The sequence below is a fragment of the Dromiciops gliroides genome, chromosome 1, assembly GCF_019393635.1.
Source record: "Dromiciops gliroides isolate mDroGli1 chromosome 1, mDroGli1.pri, whole genome shotgun sequence".
Taxonomy (NCBI): Eukaryota; Metazoa; Chordata; class Mammalia; order Microbiotheria; family Microbiotheriidae; genus Dromiciops; species Dromiciops gliroides.
The window spans coordinates 669,905,904-669,923,572 of NC_057861.1; the positions used below are offsets into that span (position 1 = coordinate 669,905,904).

A 17,669-nucleotide genomic window follows, 5' to 3' on the forward strand; every position below is an offset into this window, starting at 1 on the left:
ACCATGACAATGATGATATGTTGACTGGACCAGATGAGAACATGGTGGCAGTAGCCTTAGATCAGATATGGCTTAAGGGATGAGAATCAACACTAAGAGAATCCAAGGTCTAGCCCACTTAGTCAAGTTTTGGGCAACATATTTGGTGGAGGAAATAGTTCAGAATAAGCTACTGTCACTTCCCCACTATCTAAAAAAGGAAGAGCATTATCGGACTCCTTGGATTTTGAAGAACCCACATTCCTTACCTGGGTATCCTAATGGACACCATTTATCCAGGCACCTATAAGTCTACCTCTTTCAAATGGTGCCCAGAACAGGCTACAACTGTGGAAGACCTAAAGTCAGCCATCCAGTAAATTTCTCCCCTACCCACCATGGAGCCCATGGTCTTTGTCCATAAAGACCAGGCTAAGTTGTTTACCTAGGGCTGGCCATGCCAAATGACTTCTCTTTTGAAGCTACAAACTCCCCAAAGTGACCACTTCTTATTAAAAACCAGTTGCTTAGGGGGCAGCTAGGTGGCGCAGTGGATAAAGCACCGGCCCTGGATTCCGGAGGACCTGAGTTCAAATCCAGGCTCAGACAATTGACACTTACTAGCTGTATGACCCTGGGCAAGTCACTTAACCCTCATTGCCCCACCAAAAAACCAAAACAAAACAAAACAAAAAACCCCCCCAAACCAGTTGCTTGATTGTTGCTGGACCCCAGCTGCTTCTGAATAGAAGATGCAGGGTCACATCTTCACCTTTTGTTCACAGTTTCACAAGATGGCCCCTCTAACAAGATGGGCAGCTCAGAAAAGGCTCCCATCATTAAATGGAAACAATACACTTCAAATCCTGGAGTTCGCCTGGGTCTCTTAGGTGTCAATGCTCTTCACAAACTGGTTGGAATATCCTTCACACCCTTTCCCCACCTCTCATTTTGATAGGGCCTCACTTATGGCCACCCAGATCCTGTTTTGCCACAAGAAAGGCTCAAGTCATTGAACATTAGTGACCATTAATCTCATCACAGGAGAGGCCCTGAGGGTGGGGATCCTGGCATATTATTCTTTTTTTTTTTTTTTTTGTGAGGCAATTGGGGTTAAGTGACTTGCCCAGGGTCACACAGCTAGTAAGTGTTAAGTGTCTGAGGCCAGATTTGAACTCAGGTACTCCTGACTCCAGGGCCAGTGCTCTATCCACGGGGCTACCTAGCCGCCCCCTGGCATATTATTCTAGTGACCTGAGAGGCAGGCTGTCTGGCTTCTATGTGGGAGACCCTCCAGGGATAGATTGGATAAGATCTCTGTCCACATGATTCCTGGATGGTGGGCTGGAGTCTAAGCAGGTGGAGTCTGGGACCTGGAGACAAGCTGGCTGGGCAACCAAAGGCTGTCTGGTTTGGAGCCAGGATCATTGCAGCTAGCTGATTGTGGGGCATGCCAGCATCCTTCAGAGACCTCACATGTCCTCTGCTCAACAAAACAACAGGGTGAGGCCCTTACAAGATTGGAAAGTGAATCTATTGGTAATGTAGACACCGGGACTGCGAAGCCCCGTTGAGCTGGGTTTGGGGCAGTTCTTGCTGCCCAGTGGGACTCCTCCAAGTAGAATCTGGGAGCTTAGTGGTTAGGCCGGGGCTCCATGAGGCTTCTCTCCTCTATTACCACTAGCTCCAAGCCAGCGAGGGCCAAGAGTAGAGGGCTCTTAGAAGAACCGTCCGGTCCGTAGCCCAGTAGACTGGGAGTGTCTCTGGAGCCCGGGGGGAGGTGTCTCTGAGGGATGTGATGGAAGAGCCATGAACTGGGCAGGTAAGGTCATGCTCCCGGAGACGCTCCGGCTTGTGCTCAGAGCCAGGCCTAGGGGGCGCCCTCCACCAGGGGCCTGGGCATGCGCAGCACGAGTGCCCGCCCAGCAGGGCCGCAGCAGGGCCAGGCGCCCAGACATGGGGATCTCCCGGCGCGTGGGCGCTCGGGCAGCCCCCCGGCTTCCGCTCCCCGTCCTGCGGCGGCTGCTGCTGCTGCTGCTGCTGCTGCTGCCGCCCAGTGAGGCTCCTGTGCATCTCCCCCTCTCACCTCCCCGACCTTGTCTCCCCTCCTCCCCCCACCCCATTGTCTCACTCGCTCCTTATTTTCTCACCTCCTCCTGAGCTCACACCTCCCGTTATTTCACTTCTCTTCCCATTATCTCCCTCCACCCCCTCCTCCCAGCTCCCCCCACTCTTTCCTGGCGACTTCCTCCTCGGCTGTGTCCTCCACTAGTTACCTCCCCCTTTATTTTGTCTCTAGGAGTGTCACCCCCAATTATCACCTCCTCCAGTGATCTCCCCTGAAACTTCCCGCCCGTCCCCACCCCAGCTCCTGCTGTGTCTATGTCAGTTTTCTCTGTTCTTTCTGCCCGTGCTTGTGATTTCATTGGTATGGAGAAGTCCCCCCCACCAATGCAGAGAGCGACTTTTCTGCAGCCTGTGACCTCCTGCCGTCTCCCTCCTTACTTCCTATCTCACCTCCCGTTGTTATCTCCCCTTTGCCCACGATCTTCCCTCTCGTGGTCTCCGGGCTCCCTCTGGGTGATCTCCCCCACTACCCCCCTCCCCCTGGCCCCTTGTCAGTAGTCTCACTCCATCCCCCATCATCCCGGAACGCCCTTCCTCTTACAGCTCTCATCTCTCCCTTGTTTCTCCCAGGTGGTCACTGCCAGAAGTTATATTCAGGTAGGAGAACTCGTTTGGGGATCTTCCTCCCCAGCCTCCACTTAACCCTGCCCCGATGGCGGGCACACTCCCGAGAAGCCTCTTGGGTACTTCACCCTGACTTGTTCAAGGGGCGGGTCAAGGGGTCACTCACTCACCCCGTGGACGGCAGCCCGGGAGGGAGACCCGTGGGTCCAGTTCCCTCATTTCTGTATGGCTTCCCTCAACTCTTCTCTCCTTGTCTGTTCCCATCCCTTTCTCTCCCTCTTTTTCCATTCCTCACCTTACTTGTTTCTAATTCACTCTCTCCTTTCAACTTCTATTCCTAAATATCTCTCCCTCTCTTTCTCCTCCTCTTCCCCCTCCTCTTTCCCATTCTTTCTCTTTGTCTCCCTCTCTCTTTCTCCTTCCTTCTCCCCTCTTGTCTGTCTGTCTCTTTCTCTCCCTCCTTCTCTCCTGTTTTTTTTTCCTCTCTTTCATTTCTCATTGATGCCCATTTCATCTCCTCTCTCTTTGCCTTTGCCCTGGCTGTTTCTCCATGCCAGGACTACAATCTCTCCTCCTCATCGCCTCTTAGGGTCCCTTCTTTCAAAACTCTTCTCAGGCATTACCTCCTACCTGAAGCTTTTCCTGACCCCCCCCCACCTCCTTACCACCACTTGAACCCTCTACTAGTAAAATTATACCCCCTTTATTGGTATGCAATTTGGATATGCTTGAACACATATATGTTATTTCTCACAAAAGAATATAAGCTCTTTGAGGGTAGAGACTACTTCATTTTTGTCTTAATATCCCCAATTCAATCCATTATTAAGCACTGGAGATACAAAAAGAGGCAGTCCTTACCCTCAAGGAGCGTACAATTTTTTTTGTTGTTGTTTTCGTAGGATTTTTAGTTCCAAATATTTCTCCCATCTTCCCTTCCCTCCGTTCTCCCCAAGATGGAAAGCAGTCGGATATAGGTTTTATATATGTGTGTGTGTGTGTGTGTGTGTGTATATGTATATATATATAATCACATTAAACATATTTCTGTATTAGTCATATTGTGAAAGAAGAATCACAGAACAAGGGAAAAACCTCAAAAAAGAAGGAAAGAAATGGCCCCCAAAATAGAAACAGTATGCTTCAATCTGCATTTAGAATTCACAGTTCTTTTTTCTGGATGTGGAGAACATTTTCTATCATGAGTTCTTTGAAATTATTTTGGATCATTACACTGCTGAGAAGAGCCAAGTCTATCATAGTTGATCAGCACACAATGTTGTTGATACTGTGTACAATGGTCTTCTGGTTCTGTTTCTCTCATTCAGCATCAGTTCATGTAAATCCTTCCAGGTTTCTCTGAAATCTGCCTGCTCATCGTTTCTTACAGCACAATAGTATCCCATTACATTCATATACCACAACTTGTTCAGCCATTCCCCAATTGATGGGCAGCCCCTCAATTTCCAGTTCCTTGCCAGCACAAAGAGAGCTGCTATAAATATCTTTGTACATGTGGGTCCTTTTCCCTCTTCTATGATCTCTTTGGCATATGGATCTAGTAGTGGTATTACTGGGTCAAAGGGTATGAACAGTCCCATAGCCCTTTGGGCATAGTTCCAAATTGCTCTCCAGAATGGTTGGATCAATTTACAGCTCCACCAACAATGCGTTAGTATTCCAATTTTTCCACAGCTTCAAAGAGTATACAATCTAATGGGGAGCTTGTGCCTAGAACTCAGTGATTATTCAATCAATACCTATTGATTGTTAATCAATCAATTGACTCTCTTTCCAGAGCCTTTCCTCTGTTAATTATTTCCTCTTTATCCTGTAGATAGCTTGCTCTGGCTATATTTGTTTGCATGTTGTCCTCATCATTAGATTATAAATTCCTTGAGGGCAGGGATTGTCTTGTGACTCTTTTTGTGTTTTCGGTGCTTAATACAGTACTTGTGCTACTTAATAACTGTATGGATTGATTTCCAAGTGTCTCTCTTTCCGTCTTTCCTCTCCCTGTGTCCCGCTGGCTGCCTCTAGTCTCTCTCCTTGTCTCTTTCAGTGCCCCCTATTCCCCCCCCCCACTCCTGTTTATTTTCTTTGCTCTCTGTATTCACAGCTCTGCCCCTGTGGCTTTCTCTTCTTAGGGTGTGGGCAACGTGTTCCAAGAGGGAAGATCCTTGGGGGTCAGGACGCTCTCCAAGGGAAATGGCCGTGGCAAGTGAGCCTGTTCTTCAGGGGTTTCCATATCTGTGGAGGCTCCATCCTGAACATGAACTGGGTGCTCACGGCTGCCCACTGCTTTGACCAGTGAGTATGCACCGTCTTCAGGTCAGACTGGGATGGACAAAGCTTGGGGTGGAGATCGGTGGAGATCTGGAAGGCAGGAGGCCAGCAATTCAGCACCTGCCAGAGTGGGCTTCACCAATAGGCCAACGTGGTCACCTGCAGGGTGGCAGCCTCCAGAGAAGAGCTGGATGCCAACTCAGTCAGTCAAGAAACATTTATTAAGTGCAAGGCCAGAGACAGGTGGCTTAGTGGATAGACAGCTTGGCCCGGAGTCAGGGAGACCTGAGTTCAAATCTAATCTCAGAAACTTAGTAGCTGTGTGTCCCTGGGCAATTCTGTTTGCCTTATTCCACTGGGGAAGGAAATGGCAAACAACTCCAGTATCTTTGCCAAGAAAACCCCATGGATGGTATGCTCCATGGGGGTCACAGAGACGTGGACATGATGGAAAACATGTGCCAGGCACTGTGCTAAGCACTGGAGACAGAGCTCAAAGACAGTGCCTGCCCTCAGGGAGCTCACAAACTAATGGGGAAGACAACATGCAAACGACTGTGTACAAACAAGATACATGCAGCATAAATGGGAAATAACTAAGAGAGAGAAAGTACTGGAGGTAAGGGGAAATTAGGAAGGGCTTCCTGTGGAGACCAACCAGCAGGGTATTTCAATGGTTTAGGCATGAACAGTTGCAGCATCAGAGGAGAGAAGGGGGAATATATGAATGTTGTCACAAAGGTAAAATCAACTGGCCTTAGTCCAAGATTGCATATGGGGAGAGAGAGAGAATAAAGGGTCAGGGATGACACCTGGATTGCAAGCTTGAGTGACTGGGAGGGTGTCAGTATCCTCCACAGTGATGAATAACTTAGGAAGAAATCACACTTCAGGAACTCACCAGCTACGTGTCTGTTGCAAGTGCCCTCTCCTTCCCTAACTACAGTTTCCCACTCTTTAAAATGGGCATAACAAAACTTCTACTACCCAGTTCAAAGCATTGTTATGAACATTAGGTGAGATCATCTAAATTGCCTGGCAAACTTAATGTCCTGAAGAAATGTCACTTATTATCACCTCTACTTCTAGTGTAAAACGATGATGACAATACTTCTGAAATGAGAGAGCTGTCAGTGACCTTTGGGATTTTCTGGTCCAGCCTTCACATTTTATAAAAAGGGAAAAAGGCCCAGAGTCACTTGCCCAAGGTCACATAGCAAGTGATTTTGCTTGTTCCTTGTCAGTATTCTGTGGGTCCAATGAAACAGTGCCTCAGAAGGAGCTTTGAAATTAAAAAGCACTTTATATATATGCATGTGTGTGCATATGTGTAAATATATATTATTATAATAGATTTTAAATATAGTATCTTATATACTTATATATTATACAATATATTAAATAATATATAATATAATGATGCTCTATGCATATAATATAGTATGAAATATATTATACATTCAAAGTATTGTTATATAGGATATAGGATATATTATTATATATAATATGTTATAAATTCTATATACATCATATAGATTTGTTATATTCAAAGTAATATATTGCACATATGGGTATGTATTATCTATATCTTATATAATATAATAAATATCAACATATAATGATCACATATAATATAATATATGATACATAATATGTATTTGTGAGAGGCTTTAATTATCAGTCAGATAATCCAAGTCTAGTCATTAGGCCTCTACCATAAATGAGCTGCTAAGCCGAGAATCTGGAGGGATTCTAGAGAAATATCTTATCATGCCTCCCGTCACCTCTGAGCTTTAATTCATCTGGGGAAACAATGCCCACATACAGGTAAGTGTAGCAACCCACAAGGCCATATGTGAGGCATCATGGCGTGGTGGGGAGAGTATTGAATTTGCTTCAGGTGTCAGTTCCAACAATTTTCAGTTCCATTACCTGGGTGGGTCCCAGCCTGTCTAAGGCTTGGTTCCCACCCCTGTGACGAGGAGACAATGAGCTGGGTGGAAATGTCAGAGGCAAAGTGAAGCTTGGTATTGGAGAAAAAGCAAACAACCCAATCTCCTACTAATCAGAGCTCTACAAAGGAGCTGCCTTGGAAGGCCAGATGACTGTCAGTCGTGGGATAGTGGACATTCTTTCCCTTGGCTATGGCTTGACAAGATTGCTGCTAAGTCTTTTCCAACCTTCAAACTCTATGACTCTGTGACTCATATGACCTACTTGATATAGTTGGAAATCTGGTATAGGTTGGAGGCAACTGCTCGGCTGAGACCCTAGGACTAGCTGTTCTATGAACTAGCCATGCAGTTGTGTACTAGGTTCATGCCTGAGCCCTCATTAGGGGAAGGAGGCTCTCCAGTTCATACATTCACTGGCTCTTCCCCTGTACTCCTCACCCCCACCCCCACCCCCCTCAGCTACTCCAAGGAGAAATCTGCTTTTGTCTCTAGGATAGGGTTTACCCCAAAACGTGGTGGTGGTGGTGGTGGGACAGTTACAGAGGCATTCAATGAACAAATATGGATTAGGTACAAGATAGGTAATTTATCTCCCTTCTAGAAAAGCCATGATAAACCTAAGAAGATCACAGCTTGCATCACAGAATGACCAGAACAGAATTTGGTAGCTCACTTACTCCCATTGACCTAGTCAGTTGGAAGGCCATATTCAAGTCCTGTTGGGACATAATCCAGTTTCCACAAGGCCCCCAATTTTCCCCCTCGAATTTCATCCCCATTCTGCGCAAGCCAACGGCTCCAACCTGGGCTTTCCAGGGCAGGTAGCCTCTCTGAAGTTGATGTTTCTAGTTGAAAACCCAATCCAGATACTGCTACTGCAGCCATCCTGCTTGATGCATGTCATGCAGCTTCTGGTTAGTGCTGCCATGGAAACTGCACACCTACTAAAGGAGAGGCGAAGGCAGCTTGCTTAAGTCCCCACAAGCCTAGGTGCCATGTGACTGACTGAGAGCAGCCGAAGAGGGAAGGCCCCCCCCCATCCCTCTCTGTGTTACCTCCAGTCATCTTGAGAGCCATGCAGTCAAGGTGAGGCCAGCAAATGCTGCCTCCACGTTTTTTAAAGGTCCCGTGGGTCCTCACCTTTTCTGGTTCAGCAGCCAATCAGTGGATTCTCAGCAGAGGAGTCCCATGCCACTGGAAACTGGCCTCCACAAACTACACTGTGATTGACAAGAATGGTGGCCATCCGTGCTGAAAACCCTAGAGAAGGGTGAGCCGGCCTTAGGTTTACAAGACAGCTCACAAATGGAGAGGAACTCGAGTGTACAGTGGGCACTCCTGTGTCTATAACACACGGGCACCTTGGAGAGTTCATTGCTACATACATACAGCATCCTACAGGCAAGGAAACTGAGGCTTAGAAAAGCCAACTGATCCAAGTATGATGGCTACTCAGTGGAGGAGGGAGGATTGGAGCCCACAGCATCCCATCTCCCAAGGCTGGTGGGATAGGAGCTCTATCCACTAGCCATGCTGCCCTGAAAGGAGAGAGCTTAGGGTGGCCCGCGTTTGGTTGTCATTCTACTAATATTATGATATGGAGATGGTGATGTGCGGTCTTCTTCCCTGACTCTCCAGGTCCCTGAATTTACTGAACTACTTTGAAGTGTATGCAGGCTTCACAGACCTCAAGATGAAAAAGTATGGTCAGCAGCGAGAGATCAGACAGGTGATCATCCACCCAAAATTCAGGGTCACTCACCCAAATGGAAACGACATCGCCTTGGTGCAGCTGAGTAGCTCTTTGAAATTCAATTCCTTAATCCTCCCGATCTGCCTCCCCAACTCCACCATCAATCTACAAAGCATGGACACGTGTTGGGTTACAGGGTGGGGAAAGATCATACAGTCAGGTGTGTAGAAATAAAAGTAGGAGGGATTTTTTGGGGGGGAGGGTGGGGAAAGTAGAAGGTGGGGCTGAGGGTGGTGGTGGATGCATTGATCCCTGGTCCCCACACCCCAACACACACACACCTTGGGCCAGGAAGTGAAGTGTTTTACTTTGACCCAAACAGTTGAGAGGGTTGGGAGGGTGGCAGGAGTGAGATGGGGTGGGGTAGGTCCCCCAATCATGCAGAGGTCTTAGAAGACCTGTTCCCCATCAGCTCTGGGGAGTTGATGGAGGAAGGAGGAGAGAAAGGGGTGTCATAGCACTGGTCTCACCAGTTGTGCTGCATGATAGGCTATCCTGGCAGAGGACCATGACTTAAGGATGATGATGGTGGTCCCTAGAAGGAGAAGGATCACCCCCTTGCACTGCCCATCTCAGAGAGCTGTTGGAGAGAACCTTTCTCTCTCCTTCACCACCCAGTCAGTGGCCAAGGCACATTGTCTGTGCCTCAGAAAAATGTCTTCCCCTCATCTCTTCATTTTCCATTATTACTGTTGTGTCACCCTAATTCAAACCCTTCTCACCACTGGTTTAGATTTCTATAATTCTCTATTGTATTTTATGTAACTCCTATTACTTCCCCTCTTCAAAGATTCAGCACAAAGCTGCCAAAATAATCAGCCTAAGGCACAGCCTGACCATCTCAACTTCCTCACTCCAAAACCTTCTGCAGCTCTCTATTACCTCCCTCACTGGGCCTCTCTCCAGCCACTGATACTCTGCTTGGACTCATTCATTCCTCAGTGGCTAACATTCTATTGCCTGCTCATAGTCTCCTCCAATCCCATTTGGAAGCCCTGTACAAACACTATCCCTGTCCTCCCACTGCCTGCTCCCTTACTTCTATCCGCCTTGACTTCCTCAGCTGTAAAGTGGGAATCACAATTGCACCTACCTCCCAGGGAAGCTGTGAGGATTAAATGGGATCATGCTTGCAAGGCAGTTAGCACAGTACTTGGCACATAGCAGAAACTGAAGTATTTGCCTCCTTCCTTTCTTTTTTCCCCTAGATTCATCCCCTTCAGTTTTTCACTCCAGATCTTTAGCCACACACTCATCCATTCTGGAACTCCTGATCCATAATTCATTAACACGATTCATTAACTCATTAATATGACATAATTAATATAATAAACTTGCTTCCATCTAAAAAACTTTCCTTTCTCACTCCCTCCCCGAGACCTAGCTCCTTCCTGTTGACTCTGGCTATACTATCCAGGACAGGCTGCACTTGCCCTCCCATCCTTTGACTCACTGGCTGGGGCAGAGGATTTGGAATGCTTGCTCCCCACTGACAGCTCCCAAGTCTCCCTCTACCACCATCCCTCCTCCTTTGGGTCCATTCAGTGCAAATTTATCATTGGATCAAGATTCTGGTGGCTATTATCTCTCAATTGCCAGATGATTTTCCTTCCTTCCCTCCTTCCTTCCTTCCTTCCTTCCTTCCTTCCTTCCTTCCTTCCTTCCTTCCTTCCTTCCTTCCTTCCTTCCTTCCTTCCTTCCTTCCTTCCTCCCACCCTTCCCCTCCCCTTCCCTCCCCTTCCCTAGTACCCTAAGGCTTACAAAGCTCTTTATAAATGTCATCTCACTTGATCCAGGCAAACCCCTGCTAGATAGGTACTGTTATGATCTATTTTACAGTTGAAGAAACTCAGGCAGACAGCGCTTTAGTGACTTTCCCAGGGTCACACACAGCTAGTAAGGGTATGAGGTAAGATCTGAACTCAGGTCTTCCGTACTTTTAGATGACGAGTCTAGCTCTCTATCCACTGCCCCACCAAATTGTCCCTCTTGTGGCCTTCGACTACCACTCTTTCTAGGGTACAAGTCTTATTCCTAAGACACCCTATTATGTGGTAACCTTCTCAAGGGTGGGAAATGTGTCTTATGCATTGTTGTATGCCAGCACGGGACCTTATACATAATTCCTGCTTGATCCACGTTTATTGAATTAGGATGAATTAAATAGTGGGAGATGTGGAAGTGCTGTTGAGTCCTGAAGGCAGTTTAGGGTTTGGAGAGCTAGAGAAGGGAGTAGAGTAGAGTTATGGGGACTTCATTTCCAAAGAAAATTAGACCCTAGAGCTGAAGTTTTGTGTTGGCTATGTCCAAGAGATGCTTCAAGCTGGAGTGGGGTGGGACCTGACCATCTCTGACATTTGATGCTCGTAGAAACACACAATCTCAGAACTGGAAGGATCTCAAGGTTATTAGATTCAGCCTGTACTGGATAATAGTTCCCTTTGCAACTGATGAAACAGGGGTTCTGCATTCTAAGTGCCCCCCATAATCTCGTGTTGTGTCATGACAAGAAAAGAGGTTGCAACCTCATTTGTGTATGCATAGACCCCTTTGGTGGTCTGGTGTCATGGATCCCTTCCTCATGCGATATTTTCAAATGCATACAAGTAACTACCTGAGATTACAAAGGAAACCACTAACATAGAAGTACAGTTATCAGCATTAAAAAAAAGTCAGCAAAAGAAATCAATTATGTTGAAATAGGGATGATGTATGCACAGGGTACCCAGTCAACAAATGTAACAGCTAGGACTTGATCTAAGGTCCTCTTACTCAAAGTGTACACTTTCCACTGCATCATTGTGGATATTTATACATTTATTTATCTATTTAAATATCTAGGTATTTCTTTATCCATTATATGCATTGATCCATCGATCCACCTACCAACCTATCTATCTATCTATCTATCTATCTATCTATCTGTCTGTCTGTCTGTCTGTCTGTCTGTCTGTCTGTCTGTCTGTCTGTCTATCTGTCTCTTCATCTATGCCTGTCCTCTACCTGTCTATCTAAATAGCTAGATCTCTAGATATTCATCCAAGCATTGCATCACCATAGGAGTGTGTCCATCACCCTATTTATCCCTATGCCTTTCTATCTAGACACCTACATGTCCTGCCTTGTGATTCCATTGGTGTAGGGATGTCTCAGTATGGAGCTCACTCCCTCTACCAATGCTGAGTAGCAACTGTCCACTAAATTACAGTCCCAGAGAGTTGTCCTGGGCACTGAGATGTTAAGTAAATTGCCCCAGGCCACAGAGCCAATAAGTGTAAGAGGCAGGGTTTGAATCCAGCTTCTCTGTCATGTGTCTGTGTGTGGATGTTGTATCACCAATACATATCTATTTATCTATTTTTTCTCCCTCTCCCTTTTCCTTTCCCCCTCGTTTATCTCTTCCTCTCTTCTGACTCTGTCTCACTCTATCTCTGCCTCCTTTTTCCCCTGTCTCTTTCTCTCTCTCTCCCTCCTCCTCTCTTCTTCCCTCCCTCCCTCTTGCTCTCCCCTTTTCTCCCCTTCCCCTTTCCCCTCTTTCTCTTTTCCTCCCTCCTTTCATTCCTCCCTCCCCCCATTTCAATCTATCTACCTAGGTTTCTGTCAAGTCAAAATAAATTCTCTGAGCCTCAGTTTCCTCATTTGCAAAACTACCATTTAGATAGTGCTTCAAGGTTTGAAAAGAGCCTTACATCTAGAATTCTATTGGATCCTTGCAACTGTCCTGCTAGGTAAATCTTACAGGTATTATTATCCCTATTTTGCAGATGAAAAAGCCAAATGAGTGAAGTGAAGTGCTCTGTTAGAGATCATGTAGCTAGGATTCAGACTCAGGTTCTCAGGGCTCAGAGTCTCCCTTTGTACCCCTATACACACACACACACCACAACATTATGTTATCTTAGGTTTTTTTTTTAAAATTATACTTCTTACAGGCAAGATCAGGACAGAAGCCAAACTGGGACTTTTCCACAAATATTAGAAAGACCAAAATAGGAAAAATAACAATCAAGAAAAAAAAACCCAAACCTCTCTTGAATGAGCCTTATGTGGAAGTGTGATTATATTGGAGTATCCTTTCCTCTGCTGTACTGAGCCTCCTTCCCCCAGATCCTGGGCTGGAATCTGCCCCGTTGGATCTCTCCTCTTTCCCGGGCTGTTCCCAGAAGGGATCGGTCCTCTGTGTGAAAAGAATGTGAGTTACAGCATTGCTGGGACTAGATCACCATCTCCCCTGCCCCACAGGAATGACTGCATGTATCACAACCTCGCACGAATGATCCTGATTCTGCTCCTTTTTACCCATGGGACCTTGGGCCCCATTTTCCTCTTCTGTAACATAAGGGGATTAGATCAGACAGCCTCCTCGGGGCGCATGTTCACTATGTCAGGTTTCCTGTTTGGGGGTAAGTTTTACCCCATTACAACAAGGAGCTCTATTCTCATCTGAGTTCTTCCTTTGTAAAATGAAGAGATTGGACTAATTAGTAAATTGATTAACTATCTGCTATGGGCAAAGGGCTCTTCTCAGATGCTGTGTAATACATAGGACCCTAACTTTAGAGCCAGAGAGCTTTACAGGCCATTTAGTACAAATCCCTTCATTTTTTTTACAGATGGGGAAATAGAGGTCTAGGAAGATTACAGAACTTATCCAAGGTCACATAGGTAGAAAGCATCAGAGGTTCCATTTGAACCCGGGTTTTCTGTCTTCAGGGACTACAATGTTGTGTTCTATTGGACCATGCACATGCAGGCTTACAAGGAGAAAAAGTACATGGGCAAAGAAATATGATAGCTAAGGGAGTGAGATGATAATATGGGCACAGTGCTGGGAGAAATGAATGAATGAATGAATGAATGAATGAATGAATGAATGAATGAATGAATGGATGGATGGATGGGTAGATGGATGGATGAATGGATGAATGAATGAATGGATGGATGGATGGATGAATGGCTGGATGGCTGGATAGATGGATGGATGGCTGGGTGAATGGATGGATAAATGAATGAATGAACGAATGAACAAATGAACTAGTGGAAGGAGAATTCAGGAAAAGTTTCATGAAGGAATAGCATCTGAGCTGGGTATTGAAGGAAGGGAATTCAATTGATAGAAATAAGGGGTGAGGGGAAATCCACTTGAGTCATGGAGGACCACATAAACCCAGTCATAAAGAAGGAAAAAAACCACACCAGATGAAAATGGGTCAGTACAGCTAAAATGCAGTCAATGAAAACTGGAAGAGGGGGTTGGAGCCAGGCTATAATGATCTCTGAATGCTTGGGTCAATGATAAAGACTTTGTTCAGTAGGTAGCAGAGCATCACAGTGAAGGTCTGTGAGTACACCAAGGAGGCAGGCTTCTGGGGGACAGGCTTCAGGAGGTTCAAGATGAGAAAACCAAAATCTAGAGAGTTCAGTGATTTGCCTTAGGAAGTGATGCCTTAGGGAGATTCCTCAGGGCTGTATGTGCCAGATGAATGTAAAGGGGAGAAACTGAAGGCGGGGAAATTCCCTAAGATATTCTTTTAAGTCTCTCCCCAGTTCTGGGAAGTGGGCTGGACTCCGTGGGAAAAAGAAAGCTTGGCTAAGACAGTCTCTGGCCTACTCAAGCTCCTAGTCTTATGATCTGTAGAGGGTTTACTATATGCCAGACTCTGTGGTAAGCAATGGGCATACAAAAATAAACAACCAAGACCCTTCCTCAGGAAGCTTCCAGTCTAATGAAGGAAGCTAACACATAAAGGATGGAACATATGGGTCAAAACTAGTTAGAAACCTTGAAATTCCATATTTTTTTCAGTCTCTGGTTTGTTGCTCATAACAACAATAAATCAATAAACAAATGAATGAATGAGTGAACAAACAAATAAGTGTGATTTATATAGATCTTTACATACACCAAATTATTGTGGCCTTACAACAACCCTCCATGATAGGCATTATCTTCCCCATTTTACCAGTGAGGAAACTGTTAAGAGATTCCTTGGGTCACCCAGCTTATAAGGGATCTAAGGCAGTATTTCAATCCATCTTCTCGACTCTTCTACCTGCCAGGCCATATTGCCTCTCTATTCCCTGGTCACTCATCCCTTGAAAAAAGGCAGATAGGCTACTACCCCCTGGCCAGAACAACATTCTGCAACAAAAGTAGAGAGAGCAGAGAATGGAGAGGGTCTCATTCTAGTGTTGCCTCCAATTAGCACATGACCATGGCTGGGTCCCCTTCTCCTCCAAGACTCTTAGACTGCTCATCTGTGAGCCAGCGAGCTCAGACCAGTGGCTGTTGAAGGCCTCTTCCAGTGCTAAAGCTCTCTGATTCTGACCCTCCCAGGTCCAATGGTAGACCAACTTCAGGAGATTCAAGTACCTCTTCTTGATCAGTTTTTATGTCAGATCATATATGGAAGCACATTTCTCATCCAGGAAGACATGATATGTGCCACTGACCTATCACTTTACAAGAGCCCATGCCAGGTAAGTGCTACTGGACTGAGCTGGCCCAGGGGAGCAAGGACAAAGCTTGATGCGAGGTTCAGTCTGGGTTGGCTGGTTAAGAAAAAGGTGGGTAGGTATAGATATTTGGACAGACAGGTGTTAGAGTTCAGAAGGCAGGAAGAGAGAGCAGCCCTGGTGAGTGGAGTGGATGGATGTTTTGATTTATGAGAATCATGGGGATTCCTGAGACATTATGAACAGACCACTATCCTTGGAATCAGAAAGACCTGGGTTCAAATCTTGTCTCTTACTAGTATTTTTGTTTTGTTTTGTTTTTTACTCTGGGCAAATCACTCAACTCATGTGTAAAAATGGTGGGGAGGGTTTCACTTTGGGGGAGAAATCCACTCCAGTCACAGAGGATTGCGTGAACCAAGCCACAGAGATGGAAGAAAACAGATTGGAAAATGGAGGTTAGTCTAGTATGGTTGGATCAAATGACCTTTAATAAGTAAATCTAGGATCATTTATTAAGTTCCTAATGTCTACAGAGTACTCTGCTGGGAATAGAGGTGAGGAGGAGGGGAAACGCAAAATTTATTCCTTCAAAGAAGGAGGTCAAAGCTTAGCAGAGGGATAAGACATATACACACAGGTAACTAGAAGATGCAATGATATATGCTAAGTACATCAGAGAGGTCTTAGGAGGGAGACCTAAAACCACTACAAGTAGGCAGATTAGGGGAAGTTATTTGGAGGAGATATGTTTGAGTTGCATTTAAAGGATGAGTTTGGAGACAGGAGGGAAGAGGGAATGATAGGGGAGGTAAGAAGAGAGAAAAAGGTAAGACAGTTTAGCTAGAGTATTGAATATGTAGAGAAAAGAAGGGGAGATGAGACTGGAAAAGAAAGATAGCACTAGAATGTGGAGGACCTTGAATGGCAGGAAAAGGGAGCCAATTAAAATCACAGCCAAAGATATGTAGAAGACAACTGTTGGGTGTGGATAGGGATGGGGAAGGGAAAAAATTGTTTGCAAGTGGGAATCCAGGTAGAATGCAAAAAGCACAGGAGTTAGAGTCAAAGGTCTTGGGTTCAAATCCTGATTTTCACTGTCTGTGGGAGCTAGGGCAAAATATTTAACCTGTTTCCCTATCTGCCAAATGAAGGGGCTGGACTGATGTCTAAGGTCTTTCCTGACTCTAAATCCTATGACTATATGATCTTCCTTCCAACCTTACTGGGTGTTTCTTCTAGATCCAATTCCCTATTAGATCTTTATTGAACTTGTGGTAGATTCTTAGTAATACTTTTTGAACTCAATTGATTTTATGGGACACTGGACTTACAGTCAGAAAGACCTGGGTTCAAATACCTCAGATACTAACAGTGTGACCCTAGCCAAGTCACAACCTCTGTTTTCTCATCTGTAAAATGAGGTTGAACCCAATGGTCTCTCTAAGGTCCCCTCCAACAATTCCATCACTGACCCCATGACCCTATGGATCTGCAAGAAGCAATCTTCATTCTTTCCCAGGACCCATTTAATTACTCCTTCCCTTCCTCTTCCCAGGGCGATTCTGGAGGACCCCTTGTCTGCGAATTCAATGACACCTGGGTCCAGATTGGGGTGGTGACCTGGGGCAGAGGCTGCACCGTGCCTCTCTTTCCTGGTGTTTTTGCTCGAGTTCCTTTCTTCTCAAGATGGATCAAAAGGACCATGAAATCCATGCTCATCTCTAGATCCACAACTGTCGCCATTTCCTGGACAGTTCTCCCGACTCTTCTGCTGTTTCTTCACGTGCTGAGAATCCAGTGACCATCCCATCTGTCTTTCCTCCCTCACTAGCATCTTCAGAAACCTCTCCTCTTCCTCTGAATTCCTTCTCAGCTCTTAGGCCTTCACCAAGACCTCCCTTCTTCGTTTCACTCCATCTGTCTGGTCTTCATGCTAATCCTCCCCTCCCCTTCCCTTGGACGGGAGGAGGTGGTATTGAGTGAGATGGAAGAATGTTGGGTCCTGGGGCATGAGGAGGTGATGATAGGAATGGGGTGCTCGTTTGTGGAAGGGAAGGGAGACACCACGGTCTGGGTCTCCTTAGAGAACTAGGATTCCTGGGATGGTGTGGTGGATGTTGGGAGCAGGAGGGGCTCAGGCACTGGAAAGAGGCTGTTCATTGAGTGGTAACCAAGACTGAGGCTCCAATGATATAATTAAACTGTTGTAAAGCAGAAAGTGGTGGAGCTCCACATTTGTCTTCTGGGCGGACACTCTCATTTCCCTGGACCCCCAAGGTGGGGGGGGGGAGGGTGTCTACACCATCAAAACATAGCATACTCTCAATCCTATACGCCACAGCATCGAGAAATCTAGAGTTAGACCAGGTCTTAGAGATCATTTAATTCAACCTTAATTCAATTCAATTAAGCAGCCATTTTGGGAGAAAATTTAGAGGGTTTTTTTTTTTTTTTTTTTTTTTTTTTAGTGAGGCAATTGGGGTTAAGTGACTTGCCCAGGGTCACACAGCTAGTAAGTGTTAAGTGTCTGAGACCGGATTTGAACT

General features: G+C 45.8%; 1 protein-coding gene across 1 annotated transcript; it reads left to right on the forward strand.

Annotated features, from left to right (window-relative positions):
• Window positions 1-1,920: 1,920 nt before the first annotated feature.
• On the forward strand, window positions 1,921-17,246 carry PRSS38 (serine protease 38). Its single transcript, XM_043979805.1, has 6 exons — window positions 1,921-2,035; window positions 2,677-2,703; window positions 4,818-4,980; window positions 8,550-8,824; window positions 15,002-15,144; window positions 16,679-17,246. Exons 1-6 carry the CDS (start codon window positions 1,936-1,938, stop codon window positions 16,922-16,924), a joined length of 954 nt encoding a protein of 317 aa, XP_043835740.1. The 5' UTR covers window positions 1,921-1,935; the 3' UTR covers window positions 16,925-17,246.
• The last annotated feature ends 423 nt before the right edge of the window (window positions 17,247-17,669 follow it).

Excerpts from the sequence above, each read along its gene's own strand:
- PRSS38 (XM_043979805.1), top strand. The coding sequence starts at position 1,936 with ATGGGGATCTCCCGGCGCGTGGGCGCTCGGGCAGCCCCCCGGCTTCCG. Across the intron at positions 2,036-2,676 it reads GCTGCTGCTGCTGCCGCCCA|GTGGTCACTGCCAGAAGTTA; the intron begins GTGAGGCTCCTG and ends TGTTTCTCCCAG. Across the intron at positions 15,145-16,678 it reads TTTACAAGAGCCCATGCCAG|GGCGATTCTGGAGGACCCCT; the intron begins GTAAGTGCTACT and ends TCCTCTTCCCAG.